The sequence below is a fragment of the Heloderma suspectum genome, chromosome 1 (assembly GCF_057233095.1).
Source record: "Heloderma suspectum isolate Gila_16-S chromosome 1, 16-S_ref, whole genome shotgun sequence".
Classification (NCBI taxonomy): domain Eukaryota; kingdom Metazoa; phylum Chordata; class Lepidosauria; order Squamata; family Helodermatidae; genus Heloderma; species Heloderma suspectum.
The window spans coordinates 192,084,351-192,106,544 of NC_139458.1; the positions used below are offsets into that span (position 1 = coordinate 192,084,351).

The window sequence follows — 22,194 nt, forward strand, 5'->3', positions numbered from 1 at the left end:
GATAATCCTCTATATCTACTTTCAGTTTCATGGCAGAATTTGAGATCCAAGCACTATACGAGGAGCGTTTCCTTTCCTGCTTTTCCATTACATCACCTCAAGGTAGCACTATGGAATAGCGCAAATATTCAAGAGAAAATCGTGCTTTCTTTCGCTTTTACAATGAAATGCCACATTTTCCCTGCTCTAAAAAAAAAACCCTCACCGAAAGTGCTGGTTAGACACAGAAGCAAAACTGAAGGGTCACAATGTAGTCTAAAGAACCCGTGAACAACTGTGATTAGGGAATGATGAGCGCATGATAAATGTGTCGTGTAGAAAAGCCCTTGGTGTCAAAAGCAGATTGCCATGCAGAAAGGGGAGAGGGGGGCCCACTGCTCAAGAAAAACAGGTTTACAGACATCACATTGGGCTCACAGAACTAGTTTAATGGCTCTTTGAATTCTGGCCAGTGCATAAGACTGAACATCAACTTACCCTGCCAATTCGAAACATCACTTTGTCCTAGCTCCTGGGCCTGACCAGCCCTGCCTAATCTAGATACATATATAGATTAGCCACCATGGACAAAGACTTATGTGAATGTTAGCAATGCCAACTGAAACCAGTGAAGCAGAGCCTGAAAGAGTGATGTCCCAATAGGCGCATACATTCTATTCTGGCGATCTTCAAAGCCATTGCAAACAGGACAAAAGGAAAATGGATGCAGGATGTATAATTGATAATGACATATAAAGCTTGCAAATGAAACAGAAATGACTTTCCCATGGGTAAACAAGTATTATTCACCTTTTCCTGAGTGATGTGTATTTGTTCTTGTTTGGTAGCAACTGCTTCTCTAGTTCTTGATATTGTTTCTTGTTCTCTGGCTTTACCTGTAGTAACTACTATAGTAGCTTCCTTTTTAACCTGATTTTTGTTATGGAAAGAAAGAAAACCAAGGCTTAAAATTTACTTTAAACAACAGTCTTTTTTAAAAAATAGCAAATGAAAGAAAATATGCTTGGAAATGTTATTTTAAGCTCAGCAGGTGGGAAAATAAGTTCAATATTAAGGAACACCTTTGTCAGTATAATAAAAATGTTAAATTAACCAAATGAACTGTCTAGGCATCTTATTTAATATTTTTATTGAGGTTGTTAAAACTGGTTCTGAGCCATCAATATAAAAGTGGTTTTAAAGCTGTTAGCTGATTCCTGCCATTAATATAAAACAGAAGGTAGATTATTTGAGTCCATTGGCAGTGGCTTATATTTAAATGCTTTTCTGCACCATTAAAGCATGCTTATCTGGAACACATGCTCGTATTTTGTAAATTGTTTGCTAAAGCGTGCACTGGTCGTGCGTGAGGAACGGCAAGGGGAGGCTGTTGTATATTGCAGCTTTGTTTTACTTCTACCTGCTCCTGGACAGGTTGAACGTGTACTGCGGTCACTGCTGTCCTTTTCACAGTCTGTTCTACAGCACTTGGAAGAGGTTCTCTCACTCTGGCCATGTCAACAGCAGCAACTACAGTTGCAACAGCTGCTGATTTGTCGATGTCCTGTAGGACCCAAACGAACGACATCAAAATACATCTCTTTTCCCCTCCGGGATAAAACAGCAGCAACATCAACAGAAGCAGTAGGCACAAGACAAGCAGATGTATTACCACAGGGGAAGGCAACCCCTCGAGATCTGGTTGGCATGCAATCCCCATCATCCAACACCTATGCTATGCTAAAGCAAGGGCTGATGGGAATTACAGTCCAACAACATCTGGAGGGCCACAAGTTGCCCACCCCTGTATTACAATCTAGTCCTATTTAGGCATTATAGTACAACTATCGAAACAGCTGTGTAAGCAGATACTGACACACAGCCTTTGAAGGTCCATTTAAACAGACCTATTCAGTAGGAAAGCCTCACAATACAGAGTGTGTGAGCAACTATTTAAAAAATAATATATATTTTTAAAGGTCCTACCTCTGTAGCTGCAGCAGCAGCAACAGCAGCACTGATAGCAGCATCCGCTCTAGCAGCACTGCTAACAGTAAGCTGTTCTTGGACCCCGTATCTCCCCTCCCATCTTTCTTCAGTCCTCATCTGGGTAGTACTCGTAGTTACTCTGGTATCTCTCTGTCTGGCCTCAGTTGTAGCTACGTAGCCTTCCTGTTTCCAAGGAGGAAGGACCTCAGAACCTGCTACTGCTGTTGCCTGTGTTTTTCGGACCAAGATTGGGGACCTTACAGGCCTGATAGGCGAAGTAGAGACTGAGAGTCTGGCAGCTCCAGCAGGAGACACAGATCTGTTGAATAAACGTAACATAGTGTTGATGCCAAAGAAACAGCACATAAAAGCAATTTTCATATAGCATTGATATTTGGCTATATATTAAGAACATTCTGATCTGATGACACAGATCTCCATCTGCAAAACCGATTATATTTTGCTTAAGGGAAATCAAGAGAATATAAATGGCTACGTTAAGTACTTTGAGTTTGTTAACATAATCCCATAAAAATCAAGCCCATATTAAAGAAAAATATTTCACTGAGGTGGTGGTCTTATGTGTATATCAGTAATTTATTAAGATATTTTCATTATCCATAGCAATAAAGAGTGGGTGGGATTCAGATCCCATGAATGGAACTTTGGTCATGGGATGATTCTGCTGGAGAAAGGTGTGTGTGTGTGTGTGTGTGTGTGTGTAAGCAATTTTTCCACCAATTCCTTCTTTCTGCAGATCTCTGTAAAGCTGTTCCGGAGAACTGGGGGACCATCCAGAAAGATATTGGAGGTGGCATGAGTGGGCTGCAGAAGAAATGGATAATCAGCAAAAATTACTTTCCCCTCTTCCTCCAGTGGGGAGTCTCTGGTAGATTTTGGTCCCTTCTGTGAATGGAATGAATCCTTACATTCGTGGAAAGGCAGGTCAAGATCCAACCCTAAAAGAGCAACAGTCTGAAGGAACAGTGTAGGACTGAGTTCTGAGAAGCAAAACACACATTACGTAGCTACGAGCTATGTCTTTTATTCTTTTTTACCTTAAGAGTACGGACGGGGATCCCAATCTGGATTGGGTCCCCTGTACTTGCAATTTATATTGCCAAATAGTGACCTATTAAAGCAAATGGACCACTATCTGGCAATATAAAATGCCAGTACATGGGGCTCAATCTGGATTGGAACCACAGTGGGAGGGGGAAACATTAAAGCCCCCTAACCCCACACATTATTTACTATTTAAACGCGTTTTAGGGAGCAATCCTATGGCTACTAGTCAGTGGCTAGATGGCCATAGGATACTTTGGTTTCCCGGAAATGACCTCAGAGCCCGCGCTCCAAGGTTAGTTCCCTGAGAACTGACCTTCCCCGCTCCTGCGCTGCCTTGCAGGCAGCATGGATCAGCCCTGCGCTCTGCACTCAGAAGAGGAGTGTGGAGTGGCAAAAACAGGGAGTTCCAGGGGGAGTTCCAGGATGGGGAAGGCAGAAATGCTGGTACCACACATCCTATGTGTCGTCTGGCAGCTGCTTCCCCTGCTCTGCCTTCCCACGGCTAGACAGCCGAAATCGACTGTCTAGCCGCAAATGCAGGGCAGCTGAAGCATGGAGGGTATGATACCCTCTGTGCTTCTCCTGCCCTGCATTGGATAGGCGGTCGCCTCCGAGTTCAGAGGCGGCCGCCTATCCCCATAGGATTGTACCCTCCCTTTGCCAAAATACATATTTAATTGAATGTTTAGATATGTTTACACCTCAAGAACTCTGTTGCAACACTTATGGAAGACCTAGTCTACAACAAGCATCTTAAAGAGCTGTTTCAGCTGTTTCCCATATGAATGTCATCACTTGATGAAGAGGCTGCTTATGTGAGCATGCTTGCATAGATTTCTGAATGTTGACAAACAGGGAAGTGTGGCATATAGGTCAGAGATATGTAGGGTCAATAATTTGGTTCATAGTAGACCTGTCCTTGTTTAATCTAGCTCTGAAACAGTAATTTCATTTACAGACAGACAGATCAGAATCACAGCAGCGGTAGCTCAAGACTTACTTATGAATCTAGTTAAGATGTAGATACCGAGTTCTACTTGGATCAAAATAGGAGATAGCACCAATTTTGTCCTGTAGGTGGCACTGTTGTAAAACAATTGTATTTCAGCAGAGGCAGAGCTGCAGTGGCTGGCTGCTTGCTTGGTTGGGATCTGTTTGTAAATCATCAGAACTTGCCCCATTTGCAATCCCGAACGTTAATGCATTTTTTGGAAAAAAGCTTGCACAATCTTGAACTTGTGATCATGTTCCAAAAAAAATGTGCACGTCAAAATGTATAGTTTTACAAAAAATATGCATGTTCACACTTTAGCCAATGGGGGAAGTGCACACTTTTGAAAAATGTGCACTTTCCCCATTCGAGCAAAAAGATATACAAGCCGCAAATGAAAATGGGAGTGGGGCAATCTGAGTCTCAAAGAGGAGTTTGAAGAATTTCGGAGTGCTCAAGCATCCCTGGTTCTCCTATTTCTACTGCTTGGAGGTAGTTAGCTATGCAGTTAGCAATTATTTCCTTCAAATCATTACTACTGCATTTAAATTATACAGCCACTCATATTAGGCTGAAAATTCACCTGGATATAGGCCTGTATAGGGGGTAGGCACAAAGATCTAACCAAGAGCTTTTCTACATGATGCTATTAATCACTGCATCTGCTTTCAGTTTCGTTGCAGAATTGAGATTCGAGCTCTGCACAAACAGCTTTTCCAGTGCGTAAACTCCAGGTTGTGCTGTGCTATAGTACAATATTGCATTTACACAAATAGGAAACTACGTTTTCTTTCATTTTCAGAAATAATACCCCATTTCCCCACCCTAAAAAACCTCCTGGAAAGTGGTCTTAAAAAACAGAAGTAAAACTGGAGGACCACGATGTCATCCAAAAAATCCATAAACAACCATGAGTGAAGAATAATGAGCACACAATAAATGCCTTGCGTAGAAAAGCTTTAGGTGAGAATCTGGAGTAGTTTTGTCCCCTGCTAAATCAGGTGGCCATTTTGTTCCTTTAAGTTACAGGGTTAAGAGTTACTATATACATTTTAGGGCAGGGTAGGGCAATACAAAACAGGTGAGACATATGGGTCTTGCCATAAATTCTGTCCCCCAGAAACACTTTTCCACACTATTAATGCAGCCAAATTCTCTGACTGAAGTGGTAAATCTTTATCTTGGAGCTGCCATTTTAGACCAGCCTTCCCCAACCTGTTGCCCTCCAGAGGTTCTGGACTACAACTCCCATCATCCTCCAGCCAGAATATCCACTGCTGGTGGACAATGAAAGATGTTATAGTCCAACACATCTGAGGGGTAGCACACTGGGGAGGCTGCTTCAAATAGCAAGACTCACACCATGGAAAACTCTCTCAACAAAGCCTAAAAAATAAAAATAAATCCATCTACACATAATATGTCTACCTGACATCTACATTTTCTATGAGGAAGGATTTATTTTTATTTGTTCTTTTAGAATATCTGATTGTGACACTGATGACACTTTGTAAATAAAACTAACTTTGCTTAATATAGAATGTCTATTTATTTATTACATTTCCATACTGTCCAATAGCTGAAGCTTGCTGTTAAGAATGTTACCATAAGTTGCTCTGCAAGGCTAGAAAAGGTATAACCATTCTGATAAACCTGAGCAACTGCTGGATTTTATATTTTTTAAAAATGGGGGACTCCGCAAATATGTGTTTGGCCCAACAGTCCAAGGCGTAGCCTGAAATCTGCATGACACCCAGCAGGGCCTAATCCATTTAAGCTTGTGCCTCTTCTTCTACTCCACTTTAACCCTCGGAAATTGGAATTCATGACTTCAGTATGCAGCCAGCCATTTTTGTTTTTTCCCTCCGCTTTCCTTTGTGCCACTCCAAGCAGCCACTCGGCTGCCCTCAGCAGCACGGCAGCATCCCGCCTTGTAATCTGAGGCAGAATGCCCCATGGGAAGGTTGCTATGTTGGTTGGCCAACTTGTCTTTAAGGTAAGCCCACCTCACACCTGAAAGTTCTTCAAGTTCACCTATTGTTACCAATATTCTCCCCTTTCCCTTTCCTAGGGGGATGAATGGTCCCATGAAAGGAGGAGTATATTTGGCCTGGCCTTAGTTCATACATTTAAAAGCCCCTACATTTGATCACCCAGAGGAGTGCACACATCAGTGCCAACCAAAGACATTTTGCTCAAAAGGAGCTCTCCTGCTGGGACCAACACTTTAAACAGCCTTGCTGCACCATTTAGGCAGCAATTCCTGCCTTCATCCATGTCCATTTATCTATCTATCTATCTATCTATCTATTAAATTTATGAATCGTCCATCTGGCTGGTCACCTGGCCACTCTGGGCGATGTACAACAGTACAATTTAAAACAGTAAAATTATACATTAAAACATTATTTAAAAATACCCTAACCCACTCCAAATGCCTGCCTGAATAACCAAGTTTTCAGTGCGTGGCGGAAGCCCATTAAAGAGGGGGCATGGCGGAGTTCCCTAGGGAGGGAGTTCCACAGAGTGGGGGCCACCACAGAGAAGGCCCTCTCCCTCATCCTCACCAGCCTAGCTGGATGGGACAGAGAGAAGGCCATCTGAGGCTGATCTTGTTGAGCGGCCTGTCTGGCGTTGCTGGAGGCGCTCCTTGAGATAGGCTGGGCCGGAACCGTATAGGGTTTTAAAGGTCAAAACCAATATGACGATGCCTGAAGTAGGTTGCTTCACCCTACTGCATGGCAGGACTGGCCCCAGGCCATGGCTGTAGGTGCGCTTAGGGCCCATTGGGAATTGCATGGAGACATGAACCACTACTTCCATCACATGGTATCCTCTACAGTTTACATGAGTGCAACTAGGGATGTCGGAGAAATTCACAATGGATTCAAATGAGTTCAAATTTCTATGAATTGGACCTGCGGATTCCAATTTTTCCAGTTCATGCAGATTCCATGGCCTTTGCATCAGTTTTTTACTTGGGGGGGGATTGCACTAATGAGAATTAGCACTAATGTGCATTAGTGCAAGTGAAACAACACACTCATACATCCCTAAAAAACATCCAATTTCGTCAATGAGAAGACAATGGAATGAAAGATGCTTGAGAATCTGCAAAACACAGATGGAACAGATTTACAAAATCTGTCCATCCTTAAGTGCGTCTGCCCTTTTTTGAAAAGGACAGCATGAATAATGAGCCAACATTGTGCCTACAAATAGAGTCTCAGCTTCCCATTAAGTCACTGGCTGCTTGTGCAAAATATGTCAGCCTCAGTCCACCAGCTGCAAAATTGGAACAAACATAAGAACAATTTACCTTGCTGTGCTATATAAATAAGAACATAAGAAGAGCCCTGCTGGATCAGACCAAGGGTCCATCTAGTCTAGCATTCTGTTCACACAACCAACCGTTAACCGGGAACCCTCAAGCAGGGCATGAGCGCCACAGCACCCTCTCACCCATGTTCCCCAGCAACTGGTGTACATGGGCTCACTGCCTCTGGTACTGGAGTTAGCACATAGCCATCAAGCCTAGTAGCCAGTGAGAGCCTTTTCCTGATGATACACAGGGTGCTGCCAGGCAAGCCCTCTATTGCACCATCGGCTTGCCTCATTCACAGAACTTTACAGGGGGGTTCAGACATTGTCATCTTCCACTCATAACCCTCCCATGTTTTCACACTGCTTCTACCTTCTTCTTTTTCTTACCATGGAAAATACATTAAGGAAGAAAAGACGGAATAGCAGCACAAGGCCTTCTGCGTGGTGGTGCTAGGAGCCCTCCATCTGGAAGCACCCATAGTAAAGTTTCAACAACTACATGACACCAAATTTAGAGACAAAATGATCTGTTTCCAGGCCATCAGATTTTCTATACTTCTCGTCCCATTTGTTATTTGTATCACCCATGGGGAAGGAGGAAAAAAAAATACTTTTTTTAGATATTAGAGTGGTTTACCTGACTGGCGATGGTGTTGGAGCTCTGACATGTCGTACAGGGGATGGTGACTGTCTAACGGGAGATGGTGACTGCTGTCGTGCCATTTGTACTTTGGCAGCAATTATCGGTGGAGTTGGTGACTTTGAGGTAGGCCTAGGAGGCATCCGTGGGGCAAGGGCTGCCTTGTGGGGCAGCTCTTGCCCAGTGGCACTCTCTATAACCATCTCAGCAGTTGCAAGTGTCCTGGCATCAAAGTGGGCTTCTATCTTCTGCAATGGAAGGACACCAAGAATGGTCATGAGTATCTCTTGTGTTAAAACACCACCATCTAACATTTCTGGCAAAGCAATCTGCCAAAATACAAACCTTTTCGATTCGGGCTTGTCGTGTAGTTTGTGTAATCTGAGCAGTCGAAACAATTGTCTTTGTCTTTTTAGCGGGGACAGCTTCTTCTTCACCTAATAGAAAGGAAAGCAGGCCTCTTAAATGGCAATAAACAATAATGGTGTTGGGGGGGTTTAGGAGAGAATAAAATCTGTTGTTCTAATTATTTATGTGCACGAATAAACACCACAGGAAAGAAAATTAAATGGCCATCTGCTTTACTTGGATATAGACAAATAATGAGGTGGGGGGCAGTTGATACAAGTTTAGACTTTTTGTGGAACTATCTAAGTAGGCCAAACATGCCATGCATAATAATTAAGACTTTGACAGTGCAAGCCTATACATGTCTAAATGCCTATACATGTCATAAGTCGTCACCACTGAGTTCAGTGGGACTTACTCTCAGGTAAGTGAGTCTAGGATTGCACCCTAAATGAATGTTTCAAAATCATGGCAGTATATTCTGTAAAACAAAACTACTGAAACACAGTAATATGTCCTATGTATTAAGATGTATTATTTGATGGCCTTCATAGCTTCTCAGCTCACTTTTGCCAAGTTTAATTTCCTTCCCTGAATCTAATCTTTGCAATGAAGGACATATATAGTTGCCCTGATCCAGCTAGGAGCTATATGCACAGGGAAGCCATTTTTCACACACATACCTCTAGCTGGATGTGGAATCACACATACAAAAGTCTGATGTGTGCACAGTTCCCTAGCCTGATCCAACAACCATAGTAGGTGCACAGAGCTTTTATTTTTTGATGATAATAGTGGTGGTGGTGATGATTTAAACCCTGTGGTCCTGTCTATCAGGGGAAGGACTGTCTGCAGCTCAGTGGCGGAGCACGTGCGTTGCATTTAGAAAGTTCCAGGTCCAATCCCTGGCAGCTCCAATGAGGGCTGGTGAACATCCCTGTCTGAAACCCTAGAGAGTCACTTCCGGTCAGAACTGTAGACAATCCTGAGCTGGATGGACCGATGGTCTGTCTCAGGATAAGGCAGCTTCCTATGTTCAGCTGTTCTGAGGGAGGGATCTTCTGCATCAAACAGCTGACTGACAGGATTTCTGCTTTCAGCCCTCTGCATGTGCAGAATGGCTGCTCTCAGTGCTAGCGTCAAGGGTAGGCGTAGTTGGGCACCTGCCGAGGGCCCACACCCCGGCAGGGGCCACCTGGCAAAAGCCTCCTACAGTTGCTCCTCCTCTTCACCATGGCAACCTGCTTGTTCACCTGCCTCTCGCTCTGGCCCAGACAAGGGTGGTGTGAGAAGGAGGAGCAGGAGATGCCCCTCCCTCTTTGCTCCCTGGCTCTCTCTGCCCGTCAAGCAAGCAAGTGGGAGCAATGATGGGAAGAGGAGGAGCAAAAGCAGTGGTTATAATGGTGGTGAGAAGGTAAGCTCACTGAGGGAGGGGCCCCATTGAGGGTGTTTTGCCCAAGGGCCTCAGAAACCTGGAGCGGGCATTGGCTGCTCCAAGTGTGTTTTGGATTGGAGCTGTTGAACAGAACAAGGCAGCCCATACTGGCCTGGACCTCTGTTTGCACACTGCCGCTCCTGGAGCTTTGTATAAACATAAACATGTACTTAAGTGAGTCGATATGAAGCGACAATACACAGCAGGATAAGCCCCGGGGATAAGAATTTAGCCAATGCCTTGGTGTATTTTATATTACGAAAAAAATCGTTTTAACTAGTAAAAATGGAGGCAATAAAATATATATATATATATATATATATATATATATTGCCTCACACATGCATAAATAATGTGCAATCATTTTTCTTATACTAACAGGGGAAGAAATGCAAACAGAGCTGCTGCTGTTAGAAAATATTTTTTCTTTCTCTCGTGCTGAGGTATTTATGAAAGGTTTTAGTCTGGAGTGAAATTTTACAGCCAAGTTATAAACGCCTGAGAGACATGATGTTGATGGATTTGTTGACAGAACAGTAACTGCAATGGCTCACTGCCATGATAATACCATTTGTATGTATCTTTTATTATTTTATTTCCGTGGCTCACAAACATCTGACCTATTATTACCTTGAACAAGCAGTTCGGCTGTTGAAGTAGCTCGTCCCACGCTATTTGTGGCATTTACTGAATATGTTCCGGAGTCTTCGGGGTAAGCTTCTGCAATTATTAAACTGTAGAGGTCTCCTTCATGTAAAATTTGAAAATCGAGGGAGCTTTGAATTTCTGCTCCATCCCGATAGAACTTCACCACAGGTGTAGGGATTCCAGTCACTCTCACGTCAAGTCGAACCTGACTTCCTTGTCTTATGGTCATGCTCTGAAGTCGTTGAGAAAAGTTTGGTGGCGCTGTTTCAGCTGTCGTTTGATATAGAATAAGAAGCAAACTCAAGTGGGAATGTCACAAAGGTCCCAAACCCCCAAATACACACCTATGTCTGCTAAAAGAGTTCATAATATTCTGCTAAAGGAGTTGATAATATTCTGTTAAAAGAGCTGATAATATTAAAATCCTTATGTGGAAATAGTACATATACATTAAATCAGGGGACGGAAACCTCAGGCCCAGAGGCCAAATCCGACCGTCCTGGTATCCCAACCCAGCCCTCTGGGTTTCCCCAGATGGGCATGCCCCCTTCCCCTGGCGATACCTCCTTTCCCTCCAAAATTTGGTGGCTTCCCAGCATTTGTGCAGTGTTTTCCCCATTCTAAAAGATTGAAATGCCTCCCCAAAGGCTGAGTGACTGGCAGTAAGAACTTAAAGCTATAATGTGCTGGTATATTTTATATTTTTGGCCCCACCTCCTTCTGTTTTTGGTCCTGCCCAATTTGCCTTTGGCCCCACCCACCACTGGAATGCAGTCCCCAAGAGCTTCTCTGAAGTTGAATTTGGCCCTTGGGCTGAAAGAAGTGCCCCACTCCTGCATTACGCTCCTGTATAGGAAGCCCAGATTTTAACTTTCACCTGAAGATCATACGCCCCTGCAACAACAAAACTGAAGCACCTTTTTTTTTTTCCAGTGTTGATATGACTGGACTTATTCATAAGAATGATGTCCCTAATTAGAGGACCCTCTTGTGAGTACATCGACTGAGCCGATTTCAGCAACTCAACTCACACACAAAAAATTAAGCATCGATTGGTAGGATTGGAAACAAAGGGGTTTCATTGTATGTCATTCGGATGAGTGGTCCAGTCATGTCAGTGAAGTCTTGAATGTGTTAAATCTGATTCAAAAATTATGGGGCAGGATTTAAAGCATGTACCCCAAAGTAAGGGTTGGTGTGCTCAGGTCATAAGAATATGTTCCACTGAAACAAAAGGACATAGTCAGCTGGAAATTCTCTCTCTGTGTGTGTGCCTCCACACACAGAGACTACCCAGGAAATACAAAAGTAAGTGTGACATAGGGAAATATGCTTGATTCCTGAGACCCTGGTATCCCTTTTCAAGGGGAAAGTTCATGAGGATCTTGGGTATACAAGTATATCACATGGGCTACACATGCATGGTGAGGGCAGCATGTGCAGGCCTGTGCCTCGCCTCATGTCCAATATTTTTGTACATGTGTTTAGGATTGAGTGGTAAATTAAATACAGTGAATCCTATAATGACATTGTCTTTGAAAATACAGTAGGATTTTGAAGGGAGAAAATGAACAGATTGCTTAAAAACATGCAGTTAAATCCAACATCCTCTAGCACAACAGGATGATCTCCCTCTCTCCTCCCCCCTGCAGCCTCCATGCCACCCAAAAATCTGCTCTGGAGGGTTTTCCAGCTATCCAGAGCACACTTGGAGGGTGTGCAGGGGGGCTGTGGTCCCACTGACAGAACTGCTTCCATCAGTAGAACACTGGTTATAACCCTTTCTTGACTACGGCTGAATCTATACATAGCAGTTATACCGTTATCATATAGCTATCATAACTATTAGTACTCATTGGTGTCATGTGTACCAATAGCTATGATAACGGTATGATAATGGTATAACTGCTATGTGTAGATTCAGCCGTAGTACATGCTTGAAAAATAGTATTTGTTGGCCATTTTTACTCGGTTGTAAGACAGAAGAAGGAAAGTGTGAACCATTGCTAGTTCTCCACTCATAACATACCTGTGACGAGTAGTTCAGCGGTACTAGTTGCTTGTCCAGATCCATTGGTGGCTTGTAGGGTGTATCTTCCACTGTTAGCTGCTGTCACGGCGGGGATCACAAGTTTAGCGCGGCCATCGCTAAATGAGATCTGCACACCGGGCAGAGTTGCAGCAGAAAGAACCTGGCCATCCCGATACCAGCTCACCTCAGGAACTGGGAAACCTTTGAAGGAACAGAACAGAGAGAGTTAAAGGGTTTGTATTAATAAGAATGTCATGTTGTTTGTAGCAATGGTCGCAAACATCTCTGCTTGTCGCCAACGCATAAGGCAAAGCCATTTTCAAATGACATCGTCAAGGGGTTGCTGTTTTTACCAGGACCAAGGGACCTCCGTTCCAATTTGGGCAAGAGTAACAGAATGTGCAGGGCATAGCATCTTGGGAGAAACCAACCTTACCACACCTCTGATTGCAAAAATGTGGTGAAACTCATCTCAGCTGCCTATGTAGGGATGTATGAAAGTCTCTTACCTGTATCGAAATTTGATTCGCGGTGGGGGGGAGGTGCTCCATCCCTCCCCCCGAAATTCTGGCCAGGGGGGAGGTGCTCTGTCCCTCCACCCCTGAATCCTGGCTGGCTAGGCCGCAAATGGCGGCGGCCATAGCCGCCGCCATTTGCATCCCTGCAGTCAGCCATGATAGGCTACGTAAATGTTTACGTAGCCTATCACGGCTGAGTGAAAAAATACAAAACAAAACCGCGTGTATGCAAATGGCGGCGCCCATGGGCGCCGCCATTTGCGTTCCTTATTTTGGCACGTCTAGTCTGCGTAAACATTTATGTAGACTACGGCAAAAATAAGGGGAACGCAAATAGCGTAGCGTCTACGCTATTTGTGTTCCCCTTATTTTCGCCGTAATCTACGTAAATGTTTACATAGACTAGACGTGCCAAAATAAGGAATGCAAATGACGGCGCCCATGGGCGCTGCCATTTGCGTACGCGCGTTTGTTTTTTTTTCCCACTCAGCTGTGATAGGCTACGTAAACATTTACGTAGCCTATCACGGTATTTTTTAAAAACCTAGCCGTGATAGGCTATGTAAATCTTTACGTAGCCTATCACGTGTTTGTTTGTTTTTGGTTTTTTTACTGGAAATGGCGGCAGCAGCAGCTGGTCGGAAGACCGGCCGCCGCCGCCGCACCGCTGCCGAACCGCTGCCGGAGCCGCCGCCGCCAGGAGGATTCGCCCAAGGTAAGTCCCATCCCAGGGGGTGGCGGGGGGGTGGCAGACTGTTTCGCCACCAATTTCGGGGGGCCGAATGCACTGGCATTCGGCCTCCCCGAGATTAGTGGCAAAATTCTCTGACATCCCTATGCCTATGCAGTTACGGCCACCACATGGTCATCTGTTTTCACCTTCAAATTTTTAAAAAACCTGATATATTTCCATCTAAATTTAAAATGGAAGGAACTATATGTGAAGGGAGCTTTCTTATATAGCGAGTTGAATTTAATTTGTATCACATAATCCAGGAGTCTCTGACGCAATGCCTGTGAAGCCAGGCTGAGGTGCCATCCAAGCTATTTTCATTCTCTACAAGTGAATGGAGCGATTCCTCCATTCATTTGCACAGGTGTGGGTGTGGGGGGTCATCCTTGCCAAAAACGGATGGAGTCCACCCCCCACCAAGGTCCCTTGGGGGTTCAGGGCCCTTGCCGGGGGGTGACCTTCGCCTGCCCCTCCAGCCGATTCTCGGCAGGGGGACTTTTTCTGTCCCTATGAAAGCCAACGCAGGGATTGGTCCATTGGCCTTAATAGAAACAGAGATACACACACACATGCTGCCAAAAAATGGCTGGGGCAGGGCAAAGTCCACACCCCACCAAGGACCCTCGGGGCAACAAGAAAGAAAGACGAGCTGGGGCGGGGGAGAAAAGAGCCAGAGAGAGAGAGAGAGAGGCCCGAGTGAGTAACACAAGCACAGTGTACACATTCATGCATACATGCAAACACAGATAAGAGGGGAGGGGGTGCTCCCAACATTTTTTGTGATTGGCCCTCCACCCCCTTACAGCACCTAATTTGTGGTGCTGCCCAGGGCACTTTATCAAAATGCCAAATGTGCCCATGGGACCAAAAAGGTTGGAGACCCATGGCCTAATCTTTAGGAAGGGATCGTTCAAGAAAGCAGAGGGAGTGCAAATTAACTCTACATTAAAAATCTACACCAGAATTCCCCAACCTGGTGCCCTCCAGATATTTTAGACTACAACTACCATAATCTCTGACCACTGGCCATGCTGACAAGGGCTGAGGAAGTTGTAGTCAAAAACATTTGGAGGGCACCAGGTTGGGGAAAACTGGTCTATGCTTTTATTACTAGGGAGCTCCATCTCTCGTAGCATAGTGGTTAAGTTTATGGGTTATGCCCTGGAAGCCCCTGTTTCAAATCTCGGCCTACTAGGTGACCTTAAGGAAGCAGTCTCAGCTTCAGCTTCCCATCTGCAATAAAGGGGCAACAATTCTGTCCTGAATTACAGGATTGTTGCAAGGGGTACTAGGTGAATGTGTGTAAAGTGTTTTGAATTTGATCACGTAGAAATGTGTTATATAAATATTAATTAATGCATTCTTTTTATGATATAGACTAATTATATATCTTCTGAAAAAATCCCAACTTGCTGTTTTTTATAGATGTTTGCAACTCTGCGTTAATATTTCACACACACACACACACACTTATATACACACTCCTACCTTGTATTATCTTAGGTAGAGAAATAATAAATTTGTAATGTCTAATTGTTGATAAGGGGGGGAAAAGAAAGTGCAACAGTAAAAGTTACACTTCTTGTGATTTAAGGGGTCAGATGTCAAGTGATAAAAATTGTTCGTAGATTTTACTGCATTAAAAAACCCCAAATACTGAATCATTGTCAGATCTGTCTGAATTCATGAGCAGTTTTGGGGAAGGAGGGATTTACAACATCTTGCAATATGAGTTAGTGTTACAATAAGATTATCATGTGCCAAAGCTTGGACTGAAAACGAGAGGAAGAGAGACACAGTTTCAGAAATGGTGCATCTCACTATGGTAGAGAGAGCCCAGGAGAACATTTCTAGGACTTGCCTTGCCTGTCATATTCTAGTATCCATAGTCGACCATACAGCCCAATGAGTATGGTTATGGTATAGGGAAGCAATTTGAGAGATACAAGGAATCTGAACGCATGAGGAGAAGGGCTATGGCTGAGTGCAAGGCCTCAAGACACCAGGACATGGGTGTCGGGGCTGAGATTGGTGAGCCTACTGGGGCTATGTCCTAAATATAGAAGGAGGAACTCTAAAATGCTTCTTGGCAAATTAATTCCTGGGTAGTAGCCCCAGTTGAACATGCCAGACCCTCTTTGGATTCTCAGTGAAGGAACAACCAAGGGACTCCCATCTCCCCTCATGTCTCTCAGAGTGGGATAGAGAGAAGTGTTCCACCCTTAACAGAGGCCTAAAAATTATTGTACACAAACACACACACACACACACGTAGCTAGGAAGTGGTGGTTATGGGGGGGGAGTAGCTGAAATTATTATTTATGTGGGGGTTGGGGGCTATGAAGGTGTTTTCTCTTATTTGGTGCAACATTCTGATAAACATATTAACATTTCAGAAAAAGAGTAATAAAAACTAAATTGGTGTCATTGCAGTATACAGTATGCAAAGTAAGGACCTCAGTGTCGTTACTGGTTTAAACGGTATATTCCATATGTTTTTTTAAGAGGCTGCATTTTAATTATTTATCTGCCGTCTATTTATATTGCTTTTCAATTATGTAATTATTCACAAAGTAGTTCACAAAGCAGTAGTTCACAAAGTAGTTCACAATGTGAAAATAAACAAATGAAAAACAAACAAACCGGTACAGCTTGAACATGTAGAGTTAAGACTGGTTGGGACAAATTACTTTTGTTACCTTTGTCACGATCTAACTAAACATTCTCCTAATCATGCAGAGTGGAGCTACGCATATTGTTTACTTTGCTCTCCTGCAAGTGTGCGCAGCTCCAATTTGGATTGGAACTATGGCGCTTTGGGAGAGGAAGGTTTAAGCTTCTCTCCCTCACCCATTTTTCCCTGAAATTCCACCCCACCCTGCAAGGGGAGGCTTTAAAAAAGAAAAAAGAATCACTGGAGGTTTGTTTGTTTGTTTTAAATTAAGGGCACGATCCTATCCAGATAGGCGGCTGTCTCTGAACTCAGAGGCGACCACCTATCCAATGCAGGGCAGGAGAAGCAAAGAGGGGATCGTTCTCTCTGCGCTTCTCCTGCCCTGCTTTTCTGGCTGCGGGAGGGCGGAGCAGGGGAGGTGTCTGCTGTACGATACATTGGATGTGTAGTATAGGCATTTCCGCTCTCTTCGCCCTGGAACGCCCCCAGACATGCCCCTTTTTGGCCGCTCTGCGCTCCTCTTGTGAGCGTAGAGGATGGGACTGCTCCTCGCTGCCTCTGAGGTCGATTCCCAGAAAACAAGATATCCTATGGCTATCTAGCTGCTGTCTAGTGGCCATAGGATTGCTCCCTCCATTCCCCACAAGGGGAGAGTGGAATTTCAGGATGAAAATGGGTGGTGGTCATGGTGGGAAGCTTAAACCCTTACTTTTGGCAATTGCTGGTTCTGCCATTTGTTAATTGTCTATGTATCATGGCTACATCTTAGAATAGATATATATATATATCTCCTATAATCCATGGGTGTCAAACCTCTTTCAGAGCAAGGGCTAAATTCAATTTTGGAGACGTTCCCGGGGACCACAGTCCAGCGTTGGGCGAGGCCAAAGTAAAAGGGGTGGTGCCAAAGGCAAAAGGGGAGGGGCCAACTACCAAAATTACCAGCATATTTCAGCTCAGAGCTCCTATTGCCAGTAAGGGAAGCAGTAGGAGAGGTGTTTTAACCTTTTAAAATGGGGGTGGGGAAAACCACGCAAAAGTGGGAAACTACCATTGGTGGTCAGGGAACAGGGGGGGCCAAGGGAAGGGAGCTGAAAATCTGGGGAAACCCACAGGTCCAGATTGGGACCCCAGGTGGACTGGATTTGGCCCATGTGCCAGAGGTTCAACACTTGGGGCATGTGTTCTGAGTCATGGAGTATTTTCATACTGTATTCATATTCAGTTCCAGTAATATAGCCCTTAGCTCAAAAACATGTGGGCTATAAGTTTCAGTGTGATCTCATATGGCCTGGCAATGCTTGCACATCTAAAATAGGCCTTGCTATCATTGTGAAATCAACTTGAGGCGCCATACTGGAAATCAGGCATTATGTATGTTGCTGTTGCTTTTTAGACTGTGTGAGTCTGCGGGCAGGGACTATCATATATATATATATATATATATATATTTATATTTATTGCATTTATACCTCGCCTTTTCTCCTCTTGCATGGAACCCAAGGAGGCTTACATTATCCTCCTCCTCTCCATTTTATCCTCACAACAACAACCCTGTGAGGTGGGCTGGGCTGAGAGTCTGTGACTGGCCCAAAGTCACCCAGTGAGCTTCCATGGCCGAGTGGGGACTAGAACCCGGATCTCCCAGCTCCTAGTCCAATACTCTTGCCACTACACCACACTGGCTCTATCTATCTTGGTTAGTTGATGATATAGAAGTTGCTCGAGGAAGCTTTGTGGCTGAGGAGTGGCATAAAAATGCTTCAAATAAGTTATATATATATATATATATATATATATATATATATATATGAAATAAGTACGTAGGTTTGCAGTTTAGGCCGCTTTGGAGCATTACTTAATGCTAGCATAAGATTTAAGGGATTCAATAATTGAACTCCCACTGGTTTATATCATTTGGACTGTACTCTTTAGCTGTGATCCACAAATTAACCCAAGTACTTCATTTAAACCAGTTTAGAGCTGATTCACACCAACTGTTTCAACATGTAGCAGCTGCAGGAACTGTCTAATCCCTCCACCCCTACCCCAGCCCTGGTGCCCTACTCTGAGGAATGTTAAAGAGGTAGAACTGGTAGAGTGTGAAGACCTCTCTCCCCAAGAAGCAGCCTGCTGACTGACCAGTCTTGTTACCCAAGATACCACTCTCTCTCTGCATACCCTTCCTTTACCCATGGTTTGTCTAATGAGAGACTGAGGGCAGATAGTACCACCTTGGCGACCAGATTTGGCCTGGGGGCCTCCAGCTGCTGACCTGACTCCTAATCTAGCCCATGTTAACTAACCATGGGCTATTTCTCTGGCTTGTTGGGGGAGAGACAAGCCAGAGTGCCTGTTTGGCATGTCATGGCAAGCAACCCAGGGACAGAGCATCACCAGGTTGTTCAGCTGCTTTCGCTCACAGTAGGAGCAATTGGGCAGCATGCCTGCTTGTTCACAACAACCCAGGGTTTTAAAAAAGTTGGGCTGTTGTGATGTGTGAACCAGGCTTATGCTTGCTAAATTCGAACTCACAGAAAGGAAAAGGATTTAGAGCCAAAGCAACTTTAATAATGTAGCTAGAATAATCACTCTAGTCATCTTTTTTGGGGGGGATTAAAGTAAATAGATCACTATTTGTTAATATAAATTACAGGTGCAGGTCCCCCAGTTGGAACCATAGCAGGGGGAAGGGTTACAGCCCCTCTACTCCCCCACTCTGAGATCTCCATCTGGATCAGGGCCCCTGTGCTTACTCCAGAGTAGCCAGCAGCTACATCTTTAAGTTTAAAGTAATGTCTGTTTTGGGTCTCATGCAAGTGAAATCCTTTCACAATAGTTTGTTTTCACTGTATATACCGGGATGCATAACATACAGTCTTGCATGGCACAGTGTGTATATGTATGCCACCAGAATAAGCATGCTGGTCTTTCAGGCATTTGATAAACTCTCTGTTTTTGTTTTGTCCTTGATGTCTGGTTTTATTGGAGTGGACCTGTGGGAATGGTGTGTGTGTGTGTGTGTGTTTGTGTGTGTGTGCAAAAATGTCAAAATAGAGAAAAACCTGTACACCATGCTGGACTCCAAGGGGGAAGGTGGGATACAAATGTGATTACATTATTATAATGTTTAAAATGTACAACAGTGCAAACATTTCCAGAAGCTTATGAAGACCTCTGAAGGAAACATTACACATGCACATCAGCTCAACAAGTCGTTACATATTAATAATGCCTTTTTGCGCTAGGCTACTTGCAAGCACTTTTTGTCCCTTGTTGTTTAGACTGTAGTTCTGGCACCTTTATGGCTCAATCCTATGCATGTTTAGACAGAAAAAGGTCTTACAACTCCCAGCATTCCCCAGCCAGCCATGCTGGCTGGGGAATGCTGGGAGTTGTAGGACATTTTCTGTCGAAGCATGCATAGGATTGCATCCTTAGTCATCCATGACATTGGCTGTCCAAAGCTGTGCCGCTTGTCCTCTTTGCCTAATATGGAAACTCTTCATTTATTTAAAATTATTTAAAGGTGGAACCTTCTCAACTAAAAACTTTTTGATGTTGTCTTAGTTTTTCAGATTATATTAGACAGATATACTTTTAAACTTCATGTACTAAGTGAAAAACCTACGAAACATTTGAATTGTCCTACTACACCCTTAAGCTGCTATATATTAACAACTCAGAATGGGAACTGTGTGGTGTCTTTAGAAGAACCCTGTTCCATTGGGTCCACTAGCATGCTCAGACACCACCCCCACCACCTGCTGCAAGCAGGCACAGGACCAGTTTGGGGTAGGAGCAAAGGAAGATACTTTTTAAATCACTCTTGCTGATGTGCCCCTAAATTATCTGAGGACTGGAAACACTGGGCACTATCCAAGGCTGGCGATCTCCTAGCACTGAACACATTGAGCTAGCAGGAATGACTGCTAGTGCATCAGGAAACTAGCACTTGATAACACAGTGCAGGAAACTAGCTGAAACTACCACTGCTGGAATGAGACAAATCAGCGGAGCTCCCTTCCGTGAACTCTGCTGACTTGTGCCATACTGGAACCAATGGTTTCAGTAAGTTTCCTGTTCTATTAGCCAGCGCTAGCTTCCAATTGAGCTAATGCTTATTCCTGCTAGCGCAGCGGCAGCATTAAATCCTGCCCACTGTCTCCTTGATCCAGGGCCAGCCCTACCATTAGGCAAAGTGAGGCAGTTGCCTCAGGCAGCAGCAGATGTTGGGAGGCAGCAACAAGGTGTTGGGAGAAAGAGCTGTGTGTGCCACCCGGCTTGCCCCACACCCCCTAACCCAGCCTGAAGCCTTCAGGTGCAGTGAAGGATGCTGTCCCATTATCAGTGTTGAAGAAAGATTCAACTGCCAGTCCAGTTGGATTTTGTACATAGAAGGGGGGGGGGGGCTTGGAGATAGCAGCAAAGCAAAAGGAAATTATGATTGTAAAAACAGACGAAAGCCTTACCACTAATATGAGCCTCAAAGGTTGCGGCACTACCCTCCAGTGCCACAACACTTTGTAACGGCTGCGTAAACGTTGGTGCTTTTGTTGTCATCTTTACAGGCACTCTGAAAAGAAAGATAAAAATGGAACGTGAGATGTCGGTCTTCTTGAAGTCATTAGCATAATAAAGCAAAGTGACTCTTTGTATTGTAGTTCATACGGAGTGGTTTATTCTACTTATACTGGAACTGTGACTCTTGATGGGGTTAATTTTCTAAAAGCAGCATTTTATGGAGAATCAGGTAATGAAATTATTACTCCTATGCTTCCTGCACTTCCAATTAATGTGGTCAGTAACATAATTTTCATTGGGTTTCAGGGAGCCCTATGTTGTCAAATGGAATAAACAACCATTTAGGAGCTTACTTTATAATGCTGATTGTGCCACTGTTTTACTGATCTTTGCTGTGTTACTTAACCCCTCCCCAAACCAGATTGCAAAAATGTGAAAATGAAAGAATTCTCTCCATAACCATGCAGTTGTGTGAAAATGGTAGTTTCATTTTCTTCTTCCACTAAGTGGAAACATGCCTTTAAATAGTGAATATAAAAGAATAGCAGAGATCTTCAATTTACAGGGCATTTTAGAAGTGTTAAGAAAGAACCCCTTTTGAAAGCTGAATAGTTTCCCTTAATATAAAAGATATATTTGGCAAGGGAGGGAGGAGTAAAGGAAAAACACAAAATGTAAATGCAAAAACACAAGCAGTTCAGCTGAATCTAGGTTAAAGAGAGGGGGGGCAACTTTGAAATCTGAGCTAGGCTATAAGATAACAAGTGACACTGATGGTTTGAACAACTGCAGGAAGGTGCAAAATCTGAAGATCTGTCCCCCCCCCCCCCGTGCTGAAATGTTTATTGGTGTAACACAATGCCCTCACTCTATGCCAAACTGCAGGGATAAAGCACATGTTAAAAAAATAATAATTCAACTCTCTGGAGGGGAACGTTTCTTAATTTGTGGTACCTATCACTTTAACTTGACCACTTCATTTATTTAAAATTATTTTTAGGACACCTTCAAGGGTGGAACCCTCTGAAAGTAGCATCTGTCAAAAAAGAGGCAGGGTCAGGCATTCATGGTTTATCACAAGATTATAGTCTTGTGGCATCAGGGGCTGTATCAGAGATAGCAAGGAAATCAGCCTCCTTGATATTTCAGTTCTTTATGGGAAGCCTATTTCTCTTGGTTACCTTAACAATTCCTGTGGTTATAAGCCCAGACAGTGGAAATTAACAATGACAGAATAAGAAACTGTATTTTAGCAGTTAGAACAAGCCCTTTTCAAGCATATGAACCCATA

General features: G+C 43.8%; 1 protein-coding gene across 1 annotated transcript in view; it reads right to left on the reverse strand.

Moving 5' to 3' along the window:
• Nucleotides 1–20,942, reverse strand: part of TTN (titin) — a 310,226-nt gene extending 289,284 nt beyond the window's left edge. The window contains exons 1-8 of the mRNA XM_084814765.1: nt 20,852–20,942; nt 12,452–12,655; nt 10,405–10,692; nt 8,337–8,428; nt 7,989–8,239; nt 1,978–2,287; nt 1,400–1,543; nt 790–909 (exon numbers count right to left, since the gene is read on the reverse strand). Of these exons, the coding sequence (XP_084670891.1) occupies nt 790–909; nt 1,400–1,543; nt 1,978–2,287; nt 7,989–8,239; nt 8,337–8,428; nt 10,405–10,692; nt 12,452–12,655; nt 20,852–20,942 (1,500 nt within the window). The remainder of the gene's footprint in view (nt 1–789; nt 910–1,399; nt 1,544–1,977; nt 2,288–7,988; nt 8,240–8,336; nt 8,429–10,404; nt 10,693–12,451; nt 12,656–20,851) is intronic.
• Between the last annotated feature and the right edge of the window lie 1,252 nt (nt 20,943–22,194).